Source organism: Embiotoca jacksoni, unplaced genomic scaffold (assembly GCF_022577435.1).
Source record: "Embiotoca jacksoni isolate LCO1_2020_lvr unplaced genomic scaffold, fEmbJac1.0.p SCAF_10, whole genome shotgun sequence".
Taxonomy (NCBI): Eukaryota; Metazoa; Chordata; class Actinopteri; family Embiotocidae; genus Embiotoca; species Embiotoca jacksoni.
In genome coordinates this window covers 10,478,732-10,506,625 of record NW_027185230.1, presented here as the reverse complement: position 1 = coordinate 10,506,625, position 27,894 = coordinate 10,478,732, and the positions used below count along the sequence as shown (strand labels likewise).

The 27,894-nt window shown below is 43.0% G+C and overlaps 1 protein-coding gene across 1 annotated transcript; it reads right to left on the bottom strand.

Annotated features, from left to right (window-relative positions):
- Positions 1–219: 219 nt before the first annotated feature.
- rph3aa (rabphilin 3A homolog (mouse), a) lies at positions 220–27,342 on the bottom strand. Its single transcript, XM_069165775.1, has 16 exons — positions 27,229–27,342; positions 12,418–12,546; positions 12,190–12,319; positions 10,821–10,904; positions 9,940–10,102; positions 9,333–9,512; positions 8,993–9,208; positions 8,765–8,844; positions 7,977–8,051; positions 7,496–7,605; positions 7,297–7,423; positions 6,360–6,413; positions 4,291–4,442; positions 3,604–3,685; positions 3,430–3,526; positions 220–2,306 (listed from the first exon to the last, which is right to left on the bottom strand). The coding sequence occupies exons 2-16, from the start codon at positions 12,531–12,533 to the stop codon at positions 2,173–2,175; spliced, it is 1,800 nt and encodes a 599-aa protein (XP_069021876.1). The 5' UTR covers positions 12,534–12,546; positions 27,229–27,342; the 3' UTR covers positions 220–2,172.
- Between the last annotated feature and the right edge of the window lie 552 nt (positions 27,343–27,894).

The following is a 27,894-nucleotide window of genomic DNA, read 5'->3' as shown; positions in this document are numbered from 1 at the left end:
AATATTTGACCTATTGATCGATCCTGAGAAGGTTATTTTTATTTCTTTTCATAAAGGAACAAATTCGTGAACTTTCACCCAGTTGGAGAGAAGACGTTTGATCAAGAGCAGTCAAAGTTCACAAAATTATCCATTGCGTGTCTAAGCGAGCTGATTGGCTCAAACCTCGCCTGATGCAGACAAAGTTTCTGCCATGTCACAACATATATCAAGCAGGCGCAGTAGCAGAGGAAGAACCTCCATGTCTTTATTTATTATCCACGTGGATGCTACAATATGAGTTCAGACATGCATCAATATCAGTGCAGAGAGAAAGATGTTGAATAATGTAGCTGGAAACATTTAACCTGCCCTTAAAATGTACCAATCCAATATATTTGTGGAGGAATATTTCACTTGTTTCCTGTTTACAGGGCCTCCCCACTACTTAATCCAATTTGTTCCCATAATAATATCATCACAAAATGTCATGCAGAAGCATTTCAGGTCTTTGGATTTCTCCAACAGAAAGCTCACACATGCAGAGGAGGAGGTGGTTGTCGGCATCCTGACGCATTTTAATCGACAACTAAAGAGGGAGTTTAAGGCCGGAGATATATTTGCTTTAAACTACGCGTGCGCATGACGGCTGCCTCGTGTTTCCTCGTCTGTTTGGAACGCTGATTCTGTACGTCCTCAGAAATTTGATGTAATTTACAGATGGCCTGTAGGGGGCAGTATGGATACATTTTATTTTTTTCAGAGTTGAGGAAAATGAGGGGTTTTTTTCTGCATGGGTTGCTATGGTCACAATGTAGCTACGATTCTGACACGGCTTTCAAACGTGGAAGCTTCTGGCACAGAAACAGAAGCAGACAGTTTAATTCTGGCTTCTGTCCGTGGACTGTTGTTCTCGTCCTCCACATTGCGATCTCCACTTTGTTTTAGCGCTCTGATAGCGGTAGCATAGATTCTGCTCTGCTCTGTCTTTTTGAAAATGAAGTTGTCACCGTGTGCTGCGTTGCAAGCGACGCAAGAAATCCGCATCTGTAAAAATCTGACTGGAATCAAATTTCGGTTTGGAGCTTGAAGTGACCATATTTGAATGAGCTGGGGGAGTAGCAAGCGGTGGATCAGACTGATTTGATTGGAAACCAGATGATACTACATCCCGCCCAACGATAGCTGTAACCTGACTGCACCACAGGCCTGTCAATCAAACAGACACGCCCCCCCCCCCTCCCCAAAAAAACAAGTCTTTTTGAAGCTTATTTTCGAATTAATGACGGATTATTTTCAGATGGACCGCCAGAAAATTAATAAGAAGGAGTGACTTTAGCAAACAACGCCGAGATAACTAATAATTTCATGAGAGAAGTTGAATGGGAGTCTATGGAGCCGGAGGCTTTTTGGAGCCGACCTCTAGTGGCACTCGGTGGTATTGCAGCTTAAGACACTTCTGCACTGGCCTCATTTTTCAGAGCCAGAAGCTACGAACACTTTTATATACAGTTCATGGCTGGTAGTCTGAACATAGCAAAATGATAGCCTTGTTTCTCTGGTGCGCCCTCTAGTGGAGTCCTCCACTAACAGGCTGAGAACAGAGGCGAGTATGTGAGTGATAACATTCACGACGCTAACGGCTGTAAATATTAACACGTGGTTGAAAAGCAGGAATATCTCCGACCTTAAAAGTCCCATTTGACGCTCAACACATGCACGATGCACAGTAGTTAAGCACAGTGGCACCAGAGAAGTGGAAGTTTTGGTGATTGCGTGCGGTCAAACAGCTGGTAAACACATGATCCGGTGTGACAGGAACACAGATCAGCATGAGGAGAAAGAGGTCAGAAACAGAAAAAAAGGGGATTCCCTCTGTCTGATAATGGAGGCACACTTCATTACAACATACTGATTTAACGACGGTGATAAGAAGGACTTTTATCTCCTCCATAAAACAGGATCATCACTTCAATTACTGCTCCACGTGTCAGTTGAGATTTACGATATGATGAGTTTCCTGGTTGTTTTTTTGGTCAACATCCATGTTGGTCACCTGAAAACTGCGTTCACATTGCACTTCGGGACAAACTACATAAAAAGCAGGAGGATGAATATCCGTCAACCCACACACAGACGTAGACAATAATCTACGGGGAGAAAGTGACCGAAAGAAAACACACGGAGGAGGTTTTAATCCTCGAACTGGACGGAGTTGTCGTTTAGCAGAACATGCCAGCGCTCGATCTTCTTGTCTTTGTTCTTGAGGCATTCGTACCAGTGCTTCAAACACTCTCCTTTAGCCTGGATGCCCAACTGACATCCACCTGCAGGCGGAGAGGACATGGAGTCAGTCTTATCACTGTAATGGTTTTATTACCTTGTAAATACAACCTGAAGCAAATGTTTTCGTGGTCAAGGTATACTTTCTTTGATATTATGCCTGTGGACCGAGAACTCAGAAACGGTGCTGCGGTGTGATTTAGAGGCCAAACCGTACGTTCCACACGTTAACGTGACCGCCGGTACGTGAACATTTATGATTTCACCGGGGACCTGAAACTGGAGCAGAGGAACATCCGATTTTGGGTCACAACACAAAGTGTCTTTTTATATTTTCATTCAATCGGATGTTTCTCTGCTCCAGTTTTCAGGTCCACGGTGAAATCACAAATGTTCACGTACCAGCGGTCACGTTAACATGCGGAACTCAGGTGCTGATGTTGATCAAGAGACGACACTCGGAATACTTCCTCATGAAGGTCGCTGCTTCCTGCTGCACCGTGTGCATCACTGTGCTTCGTTCAACAGGAACAGACTCTGAACTTATTTATTCACCTTCGTACTTGAATCTCTCTTGAGAGGAACATGTGTTTACTAAAACTGTGTTTACCAAACTTTACAGTACTGCATCCATTGAAAGTTCAGATAATTTTGTCCCTGACAAAAAATAACTGACATAACAATAAAGCACACCAAGAGTTGAGCAGCAAGCGTTACAAATAATGTACAAGACTAAAACTCTACAGCCATTCCAGCAGTTTGATGCTACGTTGAGTACGAGTTCTGCAAGTATTGGGTCATAAACCAAAGTGTTGGACAAATTGAAGTTCTGGGTTTCCAAAATGAATACGGCTAATCCTTAGAGGAACATTAATGTCTGCACCAAATTTCAAAGAAATCCAATTAAATGGTTCATAAAATATTTCACTCAAATATCAACGTCATGGAGGCGCTATGCAAAAAAGTCAGAGGATCACAGTAGGATACATCATCTGGGGACCTCGAATGTGCCAAATTTTGTTTAAAAATTCATTTGGTAGACATTGAAATTAAGTCATTAGGACTGATCATGGAAGCACTATGGATATCTGAACCAAATTTCAAGGCAATGCGTTCAATAGTTGCTGAGATATTTCAGTTTGGAACCAAAGTTATAGTCAGACTTACCAATGAAATCATTGGATTTTCCCATGTCGTAGTCCCACACCGAGATGTCCAGGGTTTTCTTGGCAAGCTCACCGTGTTTTATTTCATAACTGAACTCCTGGAAGAGACGACGAAACACGACATAAGAGCGTTTCTTTGAGGATCTATGAATGAAATCTGGGAGAAGCAGCTGACCTCGTTAAACTCGGGGTTGAGGGTCTTCTTTTTGATCTGAGTCTTGTTTTTAGCTTTCTTTCCCATATCGGGCTTCAGACATCTGCAGAACGCGAGAGAGCAGAGAAAAGGAAAATCACTGTAACTCAACATTTCTGGAAATATTCTCATTTGCTTTGGTTGCTGGAAGTTCGAAGTCACGTCCATGCGATACACAAAAAAACAACGTTAATCCAACAAGAGGTGATTTGTATGGAGCAGCTTGTCGTACATGTACATTTGACAACACCAGGAAGATGTAGAGGGTGAAAAACAGTCTATGAATAAGCTTGAAAAGATTGAATAAAATTTACCCCAACGATGACAAAGCTGAGATCAAAGATTTCGGGAAAAAAAATTAAATCTCTTTGTTTTACTCCGGTGATCTTCAAATATATCTTAACGACATTACTCAGCATGTTTCTGCCAAAATATGCACCAGTTAGCTTAGCATAGAAGCTAGAAACAGTGGGAAACGCTAGCCTGGTTCTGTCTTAACATCACCCTTGGACAGACCAATGCCAGCTGTTTCTAGTTTTTATGCTATGCTGTGCTAAGCTAACAGATTGTTCCTCCACCTTCAGAATTACTGTACGGATGTTTTTGAAAGAAATTGAGTAAAAATTCTCTCCCAACGTGTGAAACAAGGTTTTCTACGTCTTCACGTACACTTTGACGAACGGGTCGGAGTATCCGTTGGAGTCCATGGCGGCCAGGTGAGCGCAGCGGACCACGCCCACCATCAGACGGCCCAGCTGACTGTTGTAGGTCAGCGACACCAGGATGCGCCCCCTCTCCTCCGAATCCTCGCCTTCGTTCACCTGCGCGCACACACACACACACACACACACACACACACACACACACACACACACACACATGTACATTACAAACACAACACATGAATGAAACGACACACACGTGTGTGATAACAGTGTTTCGATGATCCTAATGGTGCTCTGACCTGAGCACATATCTGCAGGGATTATCATAATATCTGTTAATGGAGCATTAACGTACACGCTGAATTATCTACATGTGTATCAGATTTAACACCATTTACATGAAGATGTTGTAATCTGTGGATACTTTTTATGTAGTACTTTATTTTTCTTATTACTAACAAAGCCAGCAAAGTGTCTCTCTTTATTCTCTCTGACTGTCCTCATCTGTCTCTCAGCAACGAGCCCACTGTTTCCTTCTGAAGATGTAAATCTTTAAATATTAAACATATGATTTAATTTTTTAAAAGGCTATGGGATTTCTTAAAACGGTTAGAAGCTGTACTTTCCAGCAGTCGGACAACGTACGAGGATGTTAGGCAAAACAGTGACTGGGTAAAAATACATTTCTGTGTAGAGATCGGCAGTGATGTAACCTGTTGGTTTGTGAATGTTATGAAGCCTCCAGTTCCGATTTTGTCCGTCACCATCTTGCTAGTTCGGAGCAGTTTGGAGCAGGAACTGACCATATTTGGACGAGCTGGGGAGGAGCCCCCAAAAACACGTCTTTTTGAAGATTATTTTCGAATTAATGACGAGATTATTTTCAGATGAACCGCCAGAAGAAGGAGTGACTTCAGCTAACAACACCGAGATAACTGGTGGAAAACATTTATTGAGTTTGTATTTGATGAGAGAAGTTGAATGGGAGTCTATGGAGCTGGTGGCTTTTTAGAGCCGACCTCTAGTGGCACTCGGTGGTATTGCAGTTTATGGCACTTTGCCTCATTTTTCAGACCCAGAAGTTACATCTCCTTTTAAATATAGTCTGTGGTAGGGATGCACCAATCCTATTAATGACTCTTGATTTATTCTTTAAAAAAAAATAAATAAATAAAAAAAAAAAAAAATATATATATATATATATATATATATATATATATATATATATATATATATATATATAGTACCATAATAGCTACTGATGCCGACTACCTTTTTCCCAAATGAACAATCTGTGTCACCCACACTGGATAATTTTTATGTAAAGTAACATGAGAGCTTGGATCGCTGCAGCACAACTAAATGACTTCCCACCACGTCTGATGTTACTGATAGCAGTAACAGTAACAGTAATATCGATTGAGGGGGATCAATAACATCCGGCCGATCTGCTTTACAGTGTCAGTATCCGATCAGTGTGTCCATGTGTCTACACATAATAATAAGATATACAGTACACAGTGTATACAGTACAGCAGTGTTGTGTAAATAGTGGTCCATGGGCCAAATCTGGCCCTCCAATAAGAATATTCGGCCCCAACATTAAAATTAAAATCTAGGAAACTAAAGACTTCTCTAAGGTAACAATATATAGATATAAAATCTGCGTAAATCTCAACATATATGACCCTGTAACATCTAATAACAGTCAATAATTTGCATTTCAAACATAATGAAGTGGTAGGGAACAGGAATATTATAATCGTAGCTTATCAAATAGACTCATTTTATAATCTGCATTTAAATAAAACCCTATAACAAATAAATAAATGATACATAAACTAATAAAACAACATAGAATAAAGTAGATTCCTGTCAAACTATACTGAACAATAATAATAATAATTAAAAAAAAAAAAACTGTTCCAAGTTGACCCTAATGTCTGACCCCTGACATTAAGAGGCAATTTATTGTTGGCTTTGGTGAAAAACATAAAATGTCATCTGATTTATTCTTGAATTTATGTGATGTTGTTATTGTTGTTTTAGATTTACTGTAAGTGAGGGTCTTACATCATCTTCGTAGAGTGCCATGCCACGGGCGGGTCCTCCCACAGGCTTCTTTACCTACACAAGAAACAAACAGGAAACTGTATAAATTAAAGAAATTAATAAATATTTCAGGAAATGTGTTTCTCATTTTGTCTGTTGCCTCCTATTTGTACAATAAACCTGCAGCTACAGCCAGTTAGCGCGCCAGGGTCTGTGATAGAAAAACAAAACCTCTAAAGTTGAATAGTTAACATGTTATATGTTGTTTTGTTTCCATAGTTTGTACAAAAACCGAAATGTCAAGACTCCAGGAAGTCACTGCACCAAGCCATTAAATAATCCTCAACATGACTCCCCCTGTTTTTGGTCTTTAGGCTAAACTAAGCTGAACTAAGCTAAACGTCTGCTAGTTCTCAGAAAGGAAATTTATAATTGTGATTCCCAGAATTACGAACTATTCCTTTAAAGGTTGTAGTATTAAAACTTTGTTCACCCAAATTACAAAATAAAACATTCTACCTCTTTTTTGACAAAAGAATTCAACCTCAAGGTCCATTTAGTAGCTCCTGTGGAGCTTTCAGTCATATCGCATGATATTCGCCAGCAGAGGCATCAAAATTATTTTTTACAGGCGCTTCAAGGAATTCTTATCTGTATTTGGTTCACAGTAACTTCTTGTACTTGAAAACAGCAGGTGACAAAACAACATCATCTCAAGGTGTATTGAATACTTCTCCTGGAGCTTTTAATCAGACTATATGATTCTCATCATTCAACAGAGCAGTTAAATTGAACTTTAATCTCACTTTACTTTTTCCATAGTCAATAATCAACTCAAAAATCCAACTTTTATTATTCATTCGTCATTTATCTTGGGTGAACTGGCCCTTTAAATCCAGTATACATCCTTTCCTACGTTGTTTAGTACCCCAGGTGTCCGTGTTGTCCTCCGGCTTACCGGGACTGCTCTCTCCAAACAGACACTGAAGTTCTTCTTCTGGTCAAACTTCAGTTTCTTCAGGGCGACTCGCGTCTCTCCGATGAATTCGTTGTGTCCGAACTTGTCCTCGTCACTCACGGAGAGCCTGGAGACATGAGACGCTCTCACAAACACGTTTTACTTTGAGGCGGTGAAAGCAGGTGGAGGTGGTTCTTACCGCAGAGTTTTGCGTGACATCTCGTCATCGGTGATGCCGTGGTAGATCAGCGTCTCATTCCACACGGGGTTCAGCGTGTTTTTAAGGGTCTTGGTACGAAGCTTGTTGGACTGAAGATGAGATGTTCAGGGAATAACTGAGGACCCGGCGCTCATTAAAACATCAAACTGCTCGGCTGCAAACAAGCTAATCACTCCATTTCAAACTCAAGACAATGACACGATAATGGCAATTCTTCTTCTCATATATTCAAAGCCCTGAGCATTAGTTAATGGGTTATTGCTATATTATATTATTTGAGTGCATCCCAAATCAAATAAATGCACCTCAACACCTTCTTCAGAAATGGCAGACAGCATTAGAAGGTAGCTGGTTTGCATTTAACAGCTTTCTCAGGAGCTACTGAGGACAAAAACTGAGCAACATTTACTTTAAGGTCGTATGTGTGACGTTTAGCTTGTTGAATGAATAAATAATTTACCTTACTGGCTCCAGGTAACAGATGCAGCTTCACATACGGGTCTGCGAGTCCATTCGAGTCCATCGGCTTCAAACCCTGAGACAAATAAAGAAAAGATAATGATACACCGAGGCTGCTGGGTTCATTCCTCTCATGTCCCATTTGACCTGTCTTGCCTCATCTTTTATCATCTTGTCTTAGTTTGTTTTGTCCCATTTGACCTGCATTGTCCCACCTTGTTTCTTCTTGTCTTGGTTCGTCTTGTCCCATTTGACCCGTCTGTCCCATCTTGTCTCTCCATGTCCACATTTGTCTTTTCCCGATTTACGTGTATTGTCCAATCTTGTCTCTTCTTTGCTTCGTTTGTTTTGTCCCATTCGACCTGTTGTGTCCCACCTTGTCTTCATATGTCTTGTTCTATTTGACCTCTATTGTCCCATATTGTCTAGTCCAAATTGGCCTGTCTTGTCCCATCTTGTCTCAATTTGTCTTTGTTTGTCTTGTCCCATATGTCTCTTCTTTCCTTGGTTTGTCTTGTCCCGTTTGACATGTGGTGTCCCATCTTGTCTCTCCTGGTCTTCATTTGCCTTGTCCCATCTTTTTCTGTCCTATAAGGTCTAGTTCTTTTTGTCTTGTCTCATCTCGTATTCGTCTGTCTTTTTTTATACTCTTTTATCTTGTTTATCCTGCCTTGCTATGTGTTGTCCTCTCTTCTTTTGTCTTTTCATGTCTTGTGCTACATTGTATTGTGTTTTTTTTGTTCCGGATAGTCTTTTCTCGTCTTGTCTCGTCTCATTGTGTCTCTTTACCTTAGCCTTAATGATGCAGCAGTGCAGGGCGTGGCTCTCCTGTTCATAGAGGACACTGAAGTTCAGCGATCCCAGCGTGGCTGCAGGAATAAAGACACAAAGAGACAGACAAGGGACGTTTTTATATTTCATATGAATCCTGTTGGAGAAACTCCCTTTTAAAACTGATAAGCATTGATCTGTCATTTCCTTTTCAGCTGTGGACACACGAGGAATAATGTGTCTTACTGGCGTCATCAGAGTCATAGTCGTTGTCCTCGTCCTCTGTGCGGTCTGGCGGGGGTCTCGGAGGGGCAGGGCTGTTGGCAGGTGGTTTAACAGGTGGAGTAAATCTGGCTGCAGGATTACGGGTGGAAATAGAGCTGGAAACAACAGGTTCTCTTTTTTCCTCCACAGCTGGAGGGGACGCCGTCTCCTCCCTGTCTTTGTGCTTGTTGTCCACGACTGCAGCAGGAAGTACAGACGTCATAACACAAAGCGTCTTTTTATATCTTCACTCTGACGGTCTGTGTTTTGAAAGGAGCCCCGTAGTGTTGAGTTTATTCTTGGAAGGAGCTGTGCCACTTACCTGAGGTGCAGACTGCCTGCTGTGCGTTTGCTCGCAGGGGTTTGGAAGGTAACACATGTCCCTCCGTCTTCGTTACAGCTGCTGGACAGGAATGAGTCTCATTACGGCTGTCAGCTGCTGTTCTTGCTGTCTGCTCCCATTGATCTGATCCACAGGACTGCTGCTGTGGCTGCTGCGGCTCTGAGGAGACAAAAATAAGATTATCACTGCTGCCACGACTGTTGGTACAACCGCTGACACACAACAACTCCGTCTTCAATGGATGGAACTGAACGGGCGATGAGGCTCTGGTCCCATTCTGTCCCATTTGTTGATGAAAAGTCAATAAAAAGACCACAAAGAGACGAAAAACGACTACAAATAGACCAAAAACGACTACAAAGAGACAAAAAATAAACTAAAAACAACCAAAAAGCAACCACAAAGAGATAAAAACAACCACATAAAGACAAAAAAGAACCGCGAAGAGAAACAAAATGACCACAAAGACACAAAATGAACACAAAAAGACACAAAATGACCACAAAAGGACACATAATGACCTCAGAGAGACATCAAACATATTTATAAATCCACGCACTAATCTGAAACTCTTTGTGTGAGTTACCGTATCCCTGATGATGTGTTGGAGGCTCCTGGGATCCGCTGTGGCCCCCTGGACCTGAGTCGTTCTCAGTGCTGGACTGTCGAGATCTGGACAGAAGAAGGGGGGCAGGCAGACCCCGCTGGTCTCTTCCCTTAAAGAACCAAGCTCCCGAACGCTTCTGTACCTGCAGGAACACACAACCAGTTCATATGTGTCAGCAAGAAGAATGAAAAGGGCTCACTTTAGGTTATTTATTGTAATCCCAGTTCTAAAAACACAGCGGCAGACTTTCACGGCCACTACAGTCACTGAACCTTTATCCACAGAGGACATTTTAAAATTTGGGATTTTCTGCCCTGGCCTCATTTTTTAGACCCTGAAGCTACGTCCACTTTACATACAGTCTATGAGCTGAAGCCTGCTTCTAGTGGCCAATCATGGAACTGCAGTTTGTATCAAATTATGGAGTTAAACTGATTGTTAGATCATTTCTCAGTAAAATAAACACTTTATCTCTTCATTCCTTCATTTTATGGATCAGCTGCGTGTGTGCAGCACTACAGAGTCGTTATTCTGTGCGACTGACGGGAGGGGGCATTTATTTCCCCGAGGCCAACACAGCAGCATTGTGTTACGAAAAAGAAAGCAGACCTTATTATTCACATTTTAAACTCCTCCAAACACTATTGGTACTTTTCAGAATTAAATAAACTCTGTAATAAATCATCATAATTTGGGATATTGAAGGAGTATCAATAGAAGCCAATTTTCCGGGCCGCTGGACAGTGAAATGCAATCTGCGCTATAAGGCGACTCTAAAACCTCTAAAATGGATCATATCCCGAGAAAAAGGCTGATAACGGTTTAATGTGGGGCCGCTCTTCATCTCTCCTCTTCCTCACCTCTTGCTGTTCGTTGCAGATCCTGCAGAGCCACGTGGGACTCGTCCTGCTGTTGCTCCCAATCCCACATTTGCTGCACATGTGCTGCAGAGACGCAAATACATACATGAGAGACACACACACACACACACACACACACACACACACACACACACACACACACACACACACACACACACACACACACAGAGAGCCATAATCCCACTCAGATTTAGTCCTTGATGGCAGGTGCACATCAAATTTTACAGTTCAGAAAACATTAACCCCGAATGCAGTTATGGAAAGCAACAAGGAACAGACTGCGATGCACATGACCAGGAAATGTACAGAGTTAGCACACGGCTCGCTGGCTGTGTCTCGCGGTATAAACAGCTCTATAGAAAAACGTGAAAAGCAGCGGCGGGAAAAGACTCAGCAGAGACCCTTGAAATGCTTCAGAAAGTCTACGGCGATGAAGCGACGAGCCGGGCGAGGTGTTCTTAGAGACATTCACGTTTCAAGAGGAGGCGGAGCTTCACTGTCCAAGACCGACGTCAGGTCGGGAGACACCAAGTGAGTTTTCTTTGACATTGGTGGTGGTTGTGTCACTGTGAATTTGTCCCCCCAGGGTCAGACTGTCAACACTGAGTTCCATTGGGACCTTCTGAGGTTCTGTTCTGGTTTGGACTTCTTTATCTGCTTTGTAGTCTTCAGGTCAGTCTGGGTTTTGTGCTTCCTGTTTGAATTTGAAATGACTCACCTCTTGTGTCTTGTCTTGTTTCACTTCCTGTCCTTTGTATGATTATTGGCCCCACCCCCTGGTTAATTTCACCTGTCCCTCTTTGTCCTTCCCTCCGTGCTGTATTTAGTCTGTGTGCTCTTCTTCTTCCTTCTTTGTCAGTTTGTTTCAGTTACCTGTCCGTTACTGCGTCTTTTGAAACCCAGAGAACACAAAACCACCTGAACTGTGGCGCCATGGCAACAGTGGTTCTCCGACATGACAACACGCACGCTGACAGGAATACTCGGCTGTAAGCGTGCGTGTTGAACATTTTCTGTTGCCCAAATATTTGACCCTAAATCTGATGTTTCTCTGCTCCAGTTTCAGCTCGGCTGTAAGCGTGCATGTTGAACATTTTCTGTTGCCCAAATATTTGACCCTAAATCTGATGTTTCTTTGCTCCAGTTTCAGGTCCACGGTGAAATCACAAATGTTCACGTACCAGCAGTCACGTTAACGTGTGGAGCTCAGGTGCTGATGTTAAACAAGAATTAGTTGAAGTATGAAGTAGTTTAAATCCTGAAATAAAGTACCTAAAAATGGAACTTAAGTACAGAACTTTTTTTGTTTGCCTTGTTTGGGCAGAAATACGGAAAAACATCCACCTACTTTTTTGCACTGCACGCAGAGGACAGCTGTGACCCCCTGAAGTCCAAAGGACGCCCCACACAGCAGACAGCGCGACTGTCCGTCCCCGCACGCTGTCCTCTTGATGTCGTCCAGGCGGCTGGAGAGACGCCTGAAGCACGTGCAAATCAAAGGTCATCCCAGGTTTCACACCGAAAAAAAATCATTGAACTCAGAGAGCAGCTGTGATTCAGTGCAACGACATCTCACCCAATCCTCTGCTGCTCCATGGCCTCCATCATGGCGGCACGAGCCAGCACGCCGTTGATGATCTCCTTCTCCTCATCCGTGAGCTCCTCCCCCGGGGCGCCGCCACACACGTTCATCGTCCACCCACTCCTGCACAGCCCCGAAACACGCACACACACACACACACACACACACACACACACACACACACACACACACACACACACACACACACACACACACACACACACACGCACGCACACACACACACACACACACAGCGTTAGTGGCATGTAAGGTTAAAATGCAGCTCAGACAAAAGGCCGGATTCTCCAAAAAAAGCACACATCGAAGCAGAGTGAGACGCTAAAGTCTATGGACAGGAGTTAAAGTAACACCGAGCGGTTGCAGAAACTGTCACACACAGCATGCAAATGTCACTTCACATGTCTGAGCTGTCACAACGTCTGAAGGTGATGGCAGGTGATTAAAAATGTAAAAATCGAACTCTTTTTCTCGTATTTTTTGCAGTTTTTTAATTAAATGTTATCACTTGCTTTTACCTAGTCTGCAGAATCTGTGAAGTTTTATTGTAATAGCTTTAAATAAACACTCTAATTGTTTATTTTTCCATCGATTCTTTGAGTATCAGACTCGTGATTTAGCTGATCCTAAGACGACTCGACACCAACGCTGCTGGTTGGTTGGCGAGCGTCCAACCTGACTGACTTCTTTACTGGTTTACAGTCACAGACGGAGCAGAGCGCGATCTTCGTGCCAGCTCGAATCAAAACCGTGGTCAGTTTGTGAATGGAGGGCAAGTGGTGGGTTTTTTTCTTAAACGTCTGAGCTTCCGCTGACGATCCGTGGCTCACTTGGGAGCCTTCATCAAAACACAAAGCATGGCAGTCAGACTTCTGTCAGCAGCGATGAGGTCAGGAGGTCGAGGCGGCTGCAGCCTCCAGCAGCCGGAGCAGAAAATTTAAATAATGACAATAATTAAAAATAAATCACCATCGATCGTGATTTAATGATTGTATGGTAAAGGTTTGTTTTGTTTTAGGGAAACATCACTGGGTTAAAGTACATACTCAGTTCGGGTTAGAGAACTTTCATCGTCATGGTTACAGCTCACAAAGTTCAGACTCACATTATGTGTTTAAAATTGGATGTCAACCGCAGACTGTCTATAAAAGTCTGAAAAATGAGGCCGATGCAGAAGTGCCTTAAGATGCAATACCACCGAGTGCCACTAGAGGTTGGCTCCAAAAAATCTGCAGCTCCATAGACGCCCATTCAGCTTCTCTCATCAAATACAAAGTCAGTAAATGTGTCTGTTAGATTGACACATTTCAATGCCTAAGTCAGCACATCTGAACCCACAATGCATCTGGGCTCCGTTGGTCATCAGTGCTGACGGTATCACTGTGGCGAGGAGAGGTCGCAGGGTGAAAAGGGGGCTAACAGTGATGTTCTGTCATGTGTGAGCACTTTCAGTCCTCTTCAGCTGATGACATTGATAGTCGGATCAGAGTCCCATCCTGCTGCAGAGCTCCATTGATCTACGGTCAATGGTCGATTCATGCCGCGCGCGTGTGTGTGTGTGTGTGTGTGCATGTGAGGGAGAGATGAAAAGAAAAAAAAAAAGACTCCAATTCATGCCTAATATGATGCATTTTTATACACTTAAGTTAATCGTCTAATGGGTGTGTTTGTATATTTATTTTATTTCTATTCAGTGTTGGAATAAAATAAAACAAAATACACTGACTGAAGTAAAAGCTAACATTTTAATAATCACGTTTAATGCAAGCAGCAACCAACAGTCACCCGTTGGTTTGTGAACGTTATGAAGCCTCCAGTTCAGATTTTGTCCGTCACCATCTCGTTAGTTCGGAGCGGTTTGGAGCAGGAAGTGACCATATTTGGACGAGCTGGGGGAGGAGCCAGCTGTGGATCTGACTGATCTGATTGGAAACCTGATGATACTACGTCCCATCCACCGATAGCTGTAACCTGATTGCACCACAGGTCTGTCAATCAAACAGCCACGCACCCAAAAACAGGTCTTTTTGAAGCTTATTCTCTAATTAATGACAGATTATTTTCAGATGGACCTCCAGAAAACGAATAAGAAGGAGTGACTTTAGCTAACAACACCGAGATAACTAGTGGAGACATTTTATTAGGGCCTGAGCACCGAATGGTGCGAAAGCCCTACTGTTATTGACTTTGTATTTGATGAGAGAAGTTGAATGGGAGTCTATGGAGCCGGAGGCTTTTTGGAGCCGACCTCTGGTGCCACTCAGTGGTATTGCAGCTTAAGACACTCGTCAAAGCACATTGTGACATTTTAGTACTTTTGGATTTTGCATGAATTAAACAAACAAAATATGCACACAGACAGTATTTAGGTTAAGCCAAGCTAACAACTAGCTCGTTAAAACTTTAGCTGTACTATACAGACATGCGGTATTAACGTCCTTATTCCCAAAAACCCTTTATGAACATATATTTTCTCATACTTTTAAATTTTGTCCTATAACGGGGTAATTTGCTAGAAATAATTGATACTTTTATTTTTATTGATAATTTCCTGCAACAACAGATGACACTTTCACGTCCTCCCAATTTGTCGTTACCACACGGATCGGGCTGTCGCTGCAGTGACTTCACTCATAATGACAGTACATGTGTGTGTGATGACTCACGGGCTGAAATTGTCTGCCTTCACCGAACATTTCCTTTCTTACTGACCCCGCCCACCCCTTCCCCCTCCACCTTTCGCTGTCACTCTGAACCCTTCAAAGCACACACACACACACACACACACACACACACACACGCGCACACACACACACACATACACACACGCATCAATCTGTCAGGTTGCCACATTGTCCGCAGTGACGCCGCCCCCTGACATTTACAGGCATTGGGAACAGGACATTTTTGAGAGAACTGAAGGGGCATGGGATGAGGAAGATGAGGAAGATGAAGGGCACTGAGTTGGCGTCAAAATATTTTGACTCGGCCTGATCTCATGTAATGTCACGGCCGTGTTACACCTTCATCGTGGATTATTCTGCAGGCGAGTGAAGAGAAAGTGATGACAGTTATAGGTCAGGGAATCGAGAGGTTTTTTTTGGGGGGGGCGGGGTTTCTTTTATAGAGAATAAAAAACTGTGCCGACTTAAAACTATTTTCCCTTCCAGACTTCCTCGTAATTGTCAGCGAACAGTCTGCAGCCGGTTTCAGCAGGCAGGTCAGACCACAGGCGAGAACTCGAGGTCGTGCTTTTCCTCTTAACAGCGTTCTTGTGGAAAGATAACGAGTGTCTCTCCTCCGCGGTGAGAATGTCTTCGAAGCATGCGATGCGGCAGACCAGACTTCAATAACACATTACTGCTAACAGTTCACTTTCCAGAGTCAGCAGTCGGCCTCAATTAACGCCCTGCTAGAAAAGCACAAGTGCACGGTGCCGGGTGCAATCGGGCGCGACCGGCAGATGTTTGTGAAGTACTGACGAAGAGGAAGGTGTGGCAGAGCTAGAATGAATCAAATTATCTCCTCTCAGACCTTTTGAAAAAGAAGTGAGTCACCGACAGATGATTGAACGATGAAGTGCAGCTTCATGTCGGGAGTCTGACTCACATCCTCGACTCCTATTCTGTCACGGGAATTCATTCTGAATGTCTTTAATTACTTTATAAACCCCTTTTAATGTGCACTTCCAATTTAACATGAACTAATCTTAATGTTTGAAACGGAGCAGCGTTTCATGAAAACAATGACGACAGGAAGTAGACAATAACGACGGGACAACGGCAGCGGTTCTTCAGTGAGCTCGCAAAATGACAACTTTTGTAGAACTTTTTGAACAGTCAAAAGCAAAACAAAATAATCTGAATAAACCCCGCCTCCTAATGAGAGATCGGCTATCATGGATGGAGTAAAATGAAAAAGCAACTTAGGCTGATTATCAGAGAAAGTGGGGCTTAAGTATATAAACAAAAAAAGTGGTGCTTAATTAAAAAACTCATGTTAGATTTATAGATTTGCGACTTGTGATCGCTATAATTAACGCAAATTCAAGCCATCTCTGCAATACTTGTGCGAGCTTGCAGTTTTGCAAAATTTCCACAAATTTTTCACAAAAAAGGTCGCGAACAGAAGCTCTGCTAAAAGTATTACGGCATAAAGTCGCCTTTCCAAAGAAAACGCATTGGCACAGCGGAAACTCTCCGACTGTGAGGAATAAAGAGGGTTCAAACAACCTTAAAGCTGCCGAAGGGGGGAACGTGTACGTTAACGAAGGTTAAACGGATGCAGGAGGAGTCGTTCTGTCCATTCACGATGATGATGAGAGATGAAGCGGTTTCCTGCGGGCACCGCTCGACGACGCCACGCTGCCTGAACTCCTCCTCATCTCCACCCTGCACCAAGGACACGCGTCACACCACACTCGGTGATTTACACCTGCATTGAAGCACGAGTCGGCGGCGGGGCGGAACGGCCTCCACATGTATGTGCGTGTACGTGCGTGTATGTGTGTGTGTGTGTCCATTGGAGATTATAGGTCATAACATGTGAGGTGAACCCTTAATGACTCTACAATGATGGAGAGGAGTATCAGGGCTGCGTGAACCTCTTCACTCACAGTTGCTTTCAAATACATTAAATCATCTCGACTCTGCTGCCACATCTGGAAATCAATGCTTGGGCCAAATCACACTTTTTTAAATCTGCACCACACGAGATGTAGATTTTTTTTTTTATCAAAGTCTTGCTGTTTTTTTTATCTCCTCGATTTCTACACGTTGCTGTGAAAATTTTTGCAAACTAGAAGTGTGTCGTATCGTATCATTTTATTGGTATCATTTATATTTATGATGAAACAAAAAGCGTTATTTTGATCATGTCAGTGGGCTAACTTAACGTCCAACCAAACATGAACTTCCATGATCCTCTGACATTTCTGTAAACGTCAGCAAAACACGTCGCAACTCGTGAATTCGAGGGCTTGTAGAAAATGTTGAGTACCGACGTCGGGAATAGCACAAGAGGGTGCCGTTCATATAGACTCTTGTCGTGTACGCGGTAAATACGACAACATTTGAACGCGGCACTAGATGCTGAACATGGTGAACATTCAATCTGCTAAACATCCACATGGTTAGCATGATGTCGTACAGCCTTCAGTCTTTCTGCACGTGTAGTAAAAGTAGGTCTTCTCTAATCAAAACTTTCACCTTTGACATTAATACAAATTGACATGCAAATTAAGATAAACACACTCCTCCTACTCCCACTTCACACACACATGCGTGTGCCCCACTGAGTGTGTGTGTGTGTGTGTGTGTGTGTGTGTGTGTGTGTGTGTGTGTGTGTGTGTGTGTGTGCAGAGCGCGGAACTGTCACACACGGTCAGCGGGGCAGAGAGATGTGCTGCAAACTGACAGGAAGTAAAAGGAAACCGAGGCATTTTAGCTCCATGAGACTTTGTGTGGGCTGACAGAGCTGCAGGGCTCTTAGTCACTCACGCGCACACACACACACACACACACACACACACACACACACACACACACACACACACACACACACACGAGTTATTCATGTCAACACACAAACAAACACACACCGTAAGAGAGAGCGAGTGTGTAAGTGCTGCGGGGAGGAAAACTCGGAGAGACCGCGTCATCCTTCCTGTGACGCCGAGAGGCCTCCCCGCTTCAGACGGGTTCCACTTCTCTTCCATTATTCATGTTTTCTGGACAAATGCGGTTCCTCTTAACATACATCGGCATTTACAGACAATCCGTTAAATAATGGACGGAAAGAGACGAGTTGTCCTGTGAGTGCGTCGCCTCTGGCAGAGATGCACGGACGTCCTGTGTGCACACCAGTGGCAAAGTCAACGTTGAGTTCGAGTGTGAAAGCTGCATGTTTTCCTGAGAACCAGCATGATGTCAGCGAAACATAAGGAAAGCAGAAGGAAGGAAAATACGTGAACTATGGCGGAAATCTTTCACCCAACCAACCGATGTCTCAAACAAGTATTAATCTGAGGACATAAAATATCAACAACGGGACGTGCCCGCCCAACCACCTGCCCCCTTGACGCCATCCCATCTCATCTCAGTCTATTGCTCCTGACCTTCTTCCTTTTCTCTCCCATCTCATTAACACTTCCCTGTCAACTGGCTGCTTCCTGAACTCTCTGAAGGAGGCGAGAGTGAACCCTCTCCTGAAGAAACCCACCCTCAAACCCGGCTGAAGTAAACAACTATAGACCCGTCTCTCTTCTTCCCTTTCTTTCCAAAACTCTGGAGCGAGCTATCTTTAATCAACTCTCCTCCTATCTTCACCATAATAACCTTCTTGACCCTCACCAGACGGTCCTCCTTGCTGTCTCTGAGCAGCTTCACTCTGCTAGAGCAGCCTCTCTCTCCTCTGTCCTGATCCTTCTTGACCTTTCTGCTGCATTTGACACAGTGAACCACCAGATCCTTATTTCCTCCCTCCAGGACCTCGGTGTCTCAGGCTCTGCTCTCTCCCTGTTCTCATCCTCCCTCAACGACCGCACCTACCGGGTAACTTGGAGAGGATCAGTGTCTGAACCTTGTCCTCTCACTACTGGTGTCCCTCAAGGCTCCGTCCTGGGTCCCCTCCTCTTCTCTCTGTACACCAACTCTCTCGGCTCTGTCATTCACTCGCATGGCTTTTCCTACCACAGCTATGCCAATGACACCCAACTGATCCTCTCTTTTCCCCGATCTGAAACACAGGTAGCCGCACGAATCTCTGCCCGTCTGACTGACATCTCTCAGTGGATGTCCACACATCACCTGAAAATTAACCTCGACAAGACTGAACTGCTCTTCCTTCCAGGGAAAGACTCTCCCACCCTCGACCTGACTATTACCTTGGACAACTCTGTGTTATCCCCGACCCTGACTGCTAGGAATCTCGGCGTGACACTCGACAGTCAACTCTCTCTTACCGCCAACATCACTGCAACAACATGTTCCTGTAGATACATGCTGCACAACATCAGGAGAATACGTCCTCTTCTCACTCAGAAGGCGGCGCAGGTTCTGGTCCAGATTCTGGTCATCTTACGTCTGGACTATTGTAACTCCCTCCCGGCAGGTCTAATTGTTAGTGCCATCCGACCTCTGCAGCTCATCCAGAATGCCGCAGCTCGACTGGTCTTTAACCTCCCGAAATTCACTCCCACTACTCCGCTCCTCTGCTCCCTTCACTGGTTACCAGTAGCTGCCCACATCCGTTTCAAAACAATGGTATTTGCGTACCGTGCTGCGAACAGATCGGGTCTAGTCTACATCCAGGACATGGTCAAACCTTACACCCCAGCCCATTCACTCCGCTCTGCATCTACCAATCGGCTTGTTGCTCCCTCGCTGCGAGGTAAACACTCTATAAAATCACGACTGAGCTAGCTACATATCAACTACTTTTCACCAAAGACTGGTTCTGCTTGTAACTTCTCAACCTACTCAGACTCTGATAGCAAATGACGTCACCACCACGAGATGTATTGAGATATTTTGGCCGCACCTCCAGACAGATGTCATGTGATCAACCTTAGACATTGTAAGGCTGCTCAACGTACCACTCATTAAAAATAAAGGAGTTTCTAAAAGATTGCAAATTAGGAAAACAAATAACTTTCATCTCTTCATTGTTCCTCTCAGCTTCAGCGTCCTCCACATGGATCAATTACTGACCCCCAAACACTTGTCGCACATTTATTTTAAACTCCCAAATTTGACCACCAGGGGGTGCTGCTCACCTCACAATACACCAACCAAAAAAACGAAATGGCTCTTTGAACTAATAGTTTGTGAACAGTTTTGGATCAGAAAACGTATGTTTTGTTCTGGAGGACAATGAAAAATAATATATTTAAGTGTGTAATTCAAAGAGCTTGTTGATAACCCAAACTAAGGACAATAAAATTGGACCTCACTCAAAACGTCTTTAAAAATTGCTAAATCAGAAGAGTTGGGACAATAAAAAATTTAAGTTTGTGGCTTGTTGCATATTAAATCAGTTATTGGACCTTTAATAAGGCCGGTAATCATAGGAAACTTCATCTACTACAACAGTAAAGTCACAGTTATTTATGGTACATCCCCAAAGGAGTTCCAACAATCCCACCTGAGTTAGATGGGAACATTTAAGCATTCCTACAAACACACACCATCATCTAGCCAACACGCCACTCGACACATCTCAAGCCTCATCTCTTCAACCTCTCACTCACTCATTAACCATCATCCATCCATCCATCCATCCATCCATCCATCCATCCATCCATCCATCCATCCATCCATCCATCCATCCATCCGTTCATCCATCCATCACGCCTCCCCCCATATGTCTCTTCTTTTCCCCCCACTGAGGCTTGCCAGACGTGTGAGGAAGCAGCTTAGGGAGCTTACTTCTGCAAAGAGGCAGAACCACCCACTTTATCCCTCGTGTGATGACTCTCTGGGGATCCTTTAACTCCTGAGTTCGCACACACACGTGCACGCTCATGAGCCAGTAAAACTCCTGGGTGAAACCGAGCGTAAATATAAAAGGGTAATCTGGTCCTCAAATCCCAACATGGGTGGCTGAAAGCTTTGATGTCACCGAGTTTGAAATGACTCTACCTCCTCTGTGGAGCGGAGGAGGTGGAGGAACAACAACACGTACAACAGTAAAAGACCGGAGAGGTTTCAGAACACATCGTACTTCAGCAGGCTGAGCGATGAAAGCAGGACGAGTACAGTGAGGGCGCTCGAATAGGTGCCATTTTGTTGTCAGTCCACCACTTTGGCCCAGAGTGAAATGTCCCAACAACTAATGTCTGGATTAGGATTATATTCATGTTCTCCACAGGATGAATCTACTGATTTTGATTTCCAGAAGTTATAACATCACCACATGACGTTTTGTTTTTTGTTTTTAACAAATCATTTCAATAACCCAAAAAATTGGTGCCAATATTCTTGGTCCCCAGAGGATAAATCCATCCTACCTCGGTGATCCCCTAAACTTTGACGGAGCTCCAGTAGTGGTATTTCTATCTCAACAACGATTGTATAGATAAGGATCATATTTAGCATTTCACATTCATGTTCCCCAGAGGATGATTCTACTGACTTTGATGATTCCCTGGCTTTTCCCTTAGCAACACCATGACATAAACTATTTTGTTTTTTAATGAATAATCTCAACAATTATCTGATTGATAGCCATGAAATTTGGTGCAAACATTCATGGTGCCCAGAGGATAAATCAATCTGATTTTGGGGATTCTCTGACTGTTCTTCGAGCACCACCATTAGGTTGACGCTGCTGGTTTTGAGTCAAATATGTCAATTATATCAGATGGCTTGACATGATATTTAGTACAAACATTCATGGTCCACAGGGGATAAATCAATCTGACTATTGGTGATCCCCTAAATTTAGAGTGCCACCAGTGGTATGTTTTACATATCCAGTGACATATCACCATAACAGGCTGACACAAACCTTTGTCCATCTTTTTAATCAGCCAGTTTGTTGGTCTGCCACTAGCCCAAACTGAAATGTTCAAATCAAAAATATATGTTTTAAACAGATATTCATGGTCCCCAGAGGATGACACATACTGTCCATTGTTGATTACGCTTCGCCCCCAACAGGTCAAAATTTTTACTTTTATGCAGTGACATACTACCCCAATTTGAAGGCTGGCATCCATTTTTTTATCCGGATGTTTCCTTTAGCGCCACCATGAGGTTGGTATTTCAAGTTTTACGTTTTCATGACATCATCAGCAGGTTAAAATGTTCAATATTTTTGTAGTTGTTTTCATAAAAATGTTTTTTTTATATAAATATGTTCATCTTCTTTCAGCTTTGTTTTCATTCTTTGTATTTCTGCAGCTTGTTTTTCATGCTTTTAACTTGAAGCACTTTTTAACTTCAGTTCTGAAAGTTTCTGTAAAATAAGTTTTACTTACTTTGATTTAGTCAAATTCACAGACATTCCCATCAGCATTGGCTGTACTAGAGTGCTTATTACCAAATATGTGCAAGCTAGCACACTAGACTATGATGTTTATCATTGTAAACATTACTCATGCTAAACATAAACAACTATTCATGCTGTAAGTGTAGCTTCCCGGAGCCTCCAGCGTAGCTGTGAACTATTTTTCTCCAAATCTGAATGCAGTCTCTTTGGATTGGATCTCAGTCTGGATTTGGGTGTAGCTGCCGGCCTCGGGCTGAAGGTACTGAACTCTGGTGAGGCACCTCTGCAGCAAGCAACCGCCCCCACCTCTCTGTCACTTACTGTCATCTCAGCTGTCGGCTAAAAAAAAAAATTAAAAAAAAAAAAGCTGAAAAAAAAATCCCCCAACATTTTATCGAACCAAAAGCAGATCCTACTTTCAACGAGAGGAGGAAACGTGAAGGCGGTTTTATAACTAGCAGCTTGTCATGTGCACGGTGTGTTCGCTGTGGTCATCTGCATGTGGACCACTTTGTATCTCCGTTAGGAGAACACACGCCCATATGGTGAGCGGTGGGCAGATCCTCGGTGTCTCTGTGAACAGCGATGAAGCCACGAAAACGGAGCATAAACAGAACAAGGACCTCCGGCTCGTTGTCTGTCTGTTCCTCTGTTTGTGTATTAACTGCAGAGGGAGTTTCTACATTGAGGTAGGATTAAAAAATGACTTGCAAAATCCCGTGAACAACATTCACTTTAATATTTCAGGCCCCCCCCCCCGTCCTCCACTGGAACCTTTTGTATTTCTGCAAACAAAGAAGCCAAACGTCGGCGTGGTGGCGACTGATGCACAGACTGCTGGCGGTGCTGCTGTTGTGTGTCGGATATTTGGTTTTTGCCCTGCGGCTGTTTGGGTCACGGAGGGGAGAGATCCACACACAGCAGGTTATAAAAGTGCAATCTCGTTTTTCTGTTAACAGCCCGGTTTCTGTCACACGCACACACACACACACACACACACACACACACACACACACACACACACACACACCTTCCCTGGCTACGAACAATCCAAGTGGCCTCCTGATCACAGCTGATCAAACACCTCTGGCCACGGCCGATTTGCGCGGCACATCTGCTGCCAGAGGTGTTTCACGCCGTGCTGAGAGGATTCGTGGAGTCGATAAAGCCTCAGCTGCTCGGAGGAGGAGGAGGAAAGTCAATTACTGTACATTTCAACGCCCCAGATTGCCAAACACTACAGCGAATGAGCTCATGTGTAACAGTCCTCACAAGAGGTAATGGGAAACGGGAAATTCATGAATTTCAATTGATTGTTTAAATGGATTCACACCGTTTTATGATGAAGGAAGTAATTTCACTCATTTAAACTGGACAGGTGCTCAAATGAAACCATGAATAATCATATGATGTGTGTGTGTGTGGCATGTGAATATGCATTTAGTAAGTTATAGCTTTATCGTTTTTTACTGCATAGATGAGGCCCAAAGATGAAGAAGATGCAGCATCGGTTCAGTTCTACATTATTGTTATTATGATGTAAAAATATTTCTAATATATTGTGTAAAGGCAATTCACACTACTAATGTTATTTGAAGGGGTGTCAATAAGACTGAAGTGACACCTTTCATGAACATGAAGGAGTGGCTTATAAATGTTGTCAATGAAAGGTAGATAGGCTCCGCCCACTTATTGCTCAACCTTCAGTCTTTACTGTGATTTTAGTCTGCAAACTGAAGGTCGGACCAATCAGCGATCAGTGGGGGGAGGTGCAAAGAAAAGGTTGTTCCTATTATTAGTGCACAGCGTGCCTAGCTAGAAATGAGCAAGGTTCAAGAGGATGCTTTTTTTTCTGTTCCAAAAATGTTTGTCTTAGAAGTAAGATAAAGTTTCCGAAAAAGATTCTGAAAACATTTCAAGAATTCATACGTAATAATCTGACAGTGTTATTAATTTTTTTTTTTTTTTAAATGGAAATGTTTCCACAATTTGTTTTACGTTTAATTTTGAAAGAGAAATTAATCTATTAATCTACCTTTAAGATGAAAATTACGACAACAAAAACAACAACACTTCCTGTTAAAACATCTCTAGAACATTGCAGAATATTCTCAGTTAAAGATTTTGACCTCTGTATGTCATCTGGTGCTCAGTGCTGATTGGTTAAAGGCTGCTCCAATTAATCCGAAGTCTACGCCAAGTGGAAACAACTCTCAGTGGAGCCAGACCCTTCTGTTCATGCAGTGAATTTGGGTCTGGGAACACCAGGCTAGCTTTATTAAAGGTCCCACGTTGTATAAATTCTGATTTCTGTTTCTGTTTTTGATTATAAAGCAGGTCCAGGGGCTAAAAATACAGTCAAAAGTGTGGAAAATGTCCGTGCACAGAGAAATGCACACAGGCAGTGTACAACAGCTGTACTGTTTAGACTTTGTGATGTCACAAACTCATGCTCCTGTTACATGTCCGTCCTCAACACGGCTCGCTGTCCTACATTTTATATGTAAAAATAAACAGAGCGGTTGCTCTATCGCAGAGCTAGTAAGCTACAAAAGCAAAGAAAACCTGTGATTGGCCACTCAGAAAAGAGTGAGCCAATCAGAAGAGAGGGTCATTCTTAAAGGGACAGGCGCAAAACAGCCTGTTCAGAAAGAAGCTGAAGAGAGGTGTAAAACTATATTTAGATGTTTTTGGTACTCAAAACGAGAAATATATCTTCTTATGGACACCAAGACTGAAAATAAAACATTGGAAAAATGTAAAATTAGGGCCCTTTAAGTGGCATTCGGTCAGTTATGTCCTTTTAATGCACAGCTGACATTGTTTGGGAGATCTATGCGAGAACAACTGGACACGAACCAGCACAAAGTCTCAAAAAGCACCGACAGGAGAAAATAAAAAGCTCCAGTAAGAAGGATTTCCCCTGAGTTCAGCAGGCAGCGGGTGTCGAGTCGACACAGACCGCTTCTACGCAAGCACATTAGCCGTATCGGTCAGCACCTGCGCGCTCAGCAGCCCGTATAATCCACCAACACCCACCTCACATAAACCTCCGTCAATACGGCCGATTGGAGGTCAAAAGGGGTTTTCAGCCGGGATTACAGGGAGCATGGGAAAGAAGAGGCGCGATAAACCCCGACGGTGGCTGAAGATGATAGAGCAAATAAAGAAGTGAGTGTTGTAGTATTCCTAATCAATTTGACGCACACACCGAGTATACTCGAGCCCTCCTTCCACTGCTGCCGCTGCGTGTTCCTCCACTTTGAGGAGCTTCCTGTGTGACTGACCGGTGACTCAAACGGGGAGACAAAAGAGACGACAAAGCGCCTCCTCCTCGCTGCAGCACACACTCCTTTTACCGTCTACTTAAAACTCCACACACAAAATCCATTTCAAGAAATGGTTTGACATTTTGGAAAATGATATTCTTAGTTTTCTTTTCTGAGTTAATGAGAAGATCAATGAGTTCTGGAAATAACGTTTCCCGTAGAAAATGTGAGGTCGTTCACAGGACGAGCGCTTCTGGATCGACGGGAAATGTTCTCGGAAACGTCGATCCAAATGATTGATATCTGAGGGTGCCAAAATATTCAAAGTTTTGACCAATCAAAACACGTAGCGTCGGCGCAGATGGGTCGAACCTTTGGGACAATTCCAGGAAGTGGTTTCATACGTACAAAGATAAAATCATTCAAAGAGTTGGCAACAACACATACAGTACGTATCGTAGGCGCTACGTTATCATTATCCATGTTTCTATGTTCAGCATTTAAGACATTTAAGCCCCTCCCACTTTTGGACGTTACACTGTCAAACACCTAAAGAACCAATCCTGTCAACTTTGGGGGCGGAGCTTTCCATTGCCAGCTCAAGCTATGGGCAAATGGAGAAGTAGGCGGGGACTATTTGCATATTCAAGGATCCATCAGCTCTGAATGAAGGCAAAGGTGTCGGGTTACATCGAAGCTACTTTAAGGCATCAGGGTTGTTGTTGTTGTTGTTTTTTTTTTAAATGAAACTTCTAAATATGTAAATTATATGAGCACAGATGAGTTTTTAGAGGTTTGATCAATGTCAAGGGACAACTGGTAGCTTATCCAGACTTTCCAAATGTTACTGGACCAAATTTATCTAATTCTGGTAAATTAAAGAGACATTTTGGGGGGAAAATGATTCCCAGTTTTACGTCTGTTTCAGACGCTGGATGTTCTGTGGTCACATTTTAATCAAAATGTCCGTGGTTAGCTTATGTCAGCTAACTACGCTATACCAGGACATCGATCACTTAAGATTTAAAGCCACAATCTCAAAGATATCTTTGGCTGCCCCTTTGGTGATAAGAGGTAACTGCAGCTGTGTGTTTGTGGGTATTAAAAGATTTTGTAATAATTTATTTTGTTGTGTCATATGTTGTCAGTAAATGTCTGTGAAATATAAGAAAATGAAAATGAAATTTAAAAAAAAAAACATAAATCAATGTAATAAATAATAAAAGTTACTGATGTCTGTAACACCATTACATTTCTACTTATTAAGAAGATTCACACGTAAACCTTTCTTTGATAAATTGCCATCACAGATGTAACTAAAATTATCTGTACGGTATTCTGAGGAAATAAAACATGAACATAAATCTGAACATAATTACATGAAATCACAGTTTATTGTAAATTCGCAACCTAATGAAAAATAAGAAAAGTTGAAACCAAAAGCTGGTTCTTCCTCGTGTGAACCGTGTGCAGCTCTGCAGCAGTTAATTAAGATGGAGACCAATGGAAGCCGGCCGGGTTGTCTTACCTGAGGCGTTCAGACAGATGTGGCCGTGTTGTTCTTTTTTTCCCCCGTCAGGACGCGAGCTGCTTCACTGTGACAGAAAGCGTCTCAGCATTCAGCATCCTCTCCTCTCCGCTCCTCTCCTCCTCCTCTCTGACAGCATCCTCGACTCACACACGGGAGTAACGGCCTGGCTCCGCCTCCCTCTCTCCCTCCCTGCCTCCCTCCCTCCCTCTCTCTCTCCCTCCATCCTCTCTCAGTTTAACTGAATCCGTCCACTCTCATCTTGTCAGCGGACGATAAAATGGGGATGCCTCTACTGCTGGCAAAGTGAAAGACAAAAAGAACAACAAAAAAAACAGCAGCTTAAACAGAACTCACTGTACAATGATGAGCTGCTGCACTCGAGCATTTTCTACCCATAATATATATTTGACTAATTATTCGTCAGCTTCATTTATGAATTAATGGAAAGTATAATCAGCTAATAGCTTTTGATTAGGCTGCAGTGTTCACATTTGGCGGTGTATACTTGAATGCACTGATTAATAATCCTGTAATTTATCATATTGTTCTGAAATGGTCAGTTCTGCATAATGAGTGCTTTTGTTTTTGTATTTTAAGTGTTATTTATCAAGTTTTACTTACTTAAATTTGAATTTTGTTATTATAAATGTTATTATATGTGTA

Coding starts and splice junctions, on each gene's coding strand:
- rph3aa (XM_069165775.1), bottom strand. CDS start 12,533: ATGAACGTGTGTGGCGGCGCCCCGGGGGAGGAGCTCACGGATGAGGAG. Junction 8,845..8,992: donor CTATGACTCTGATGACGCCA/GTAAGACACATT, acceptor TTATTCCTGCAG/CCACGCTGGGATCGCTGAAC. Junction 3,686..4,290: donor TCCGACCCGTTCGTCAAAGT/GTACGTGAAGAC, acceptor CGCGTTCTGCAG/ATGTCTGAAGCCCGATATGG.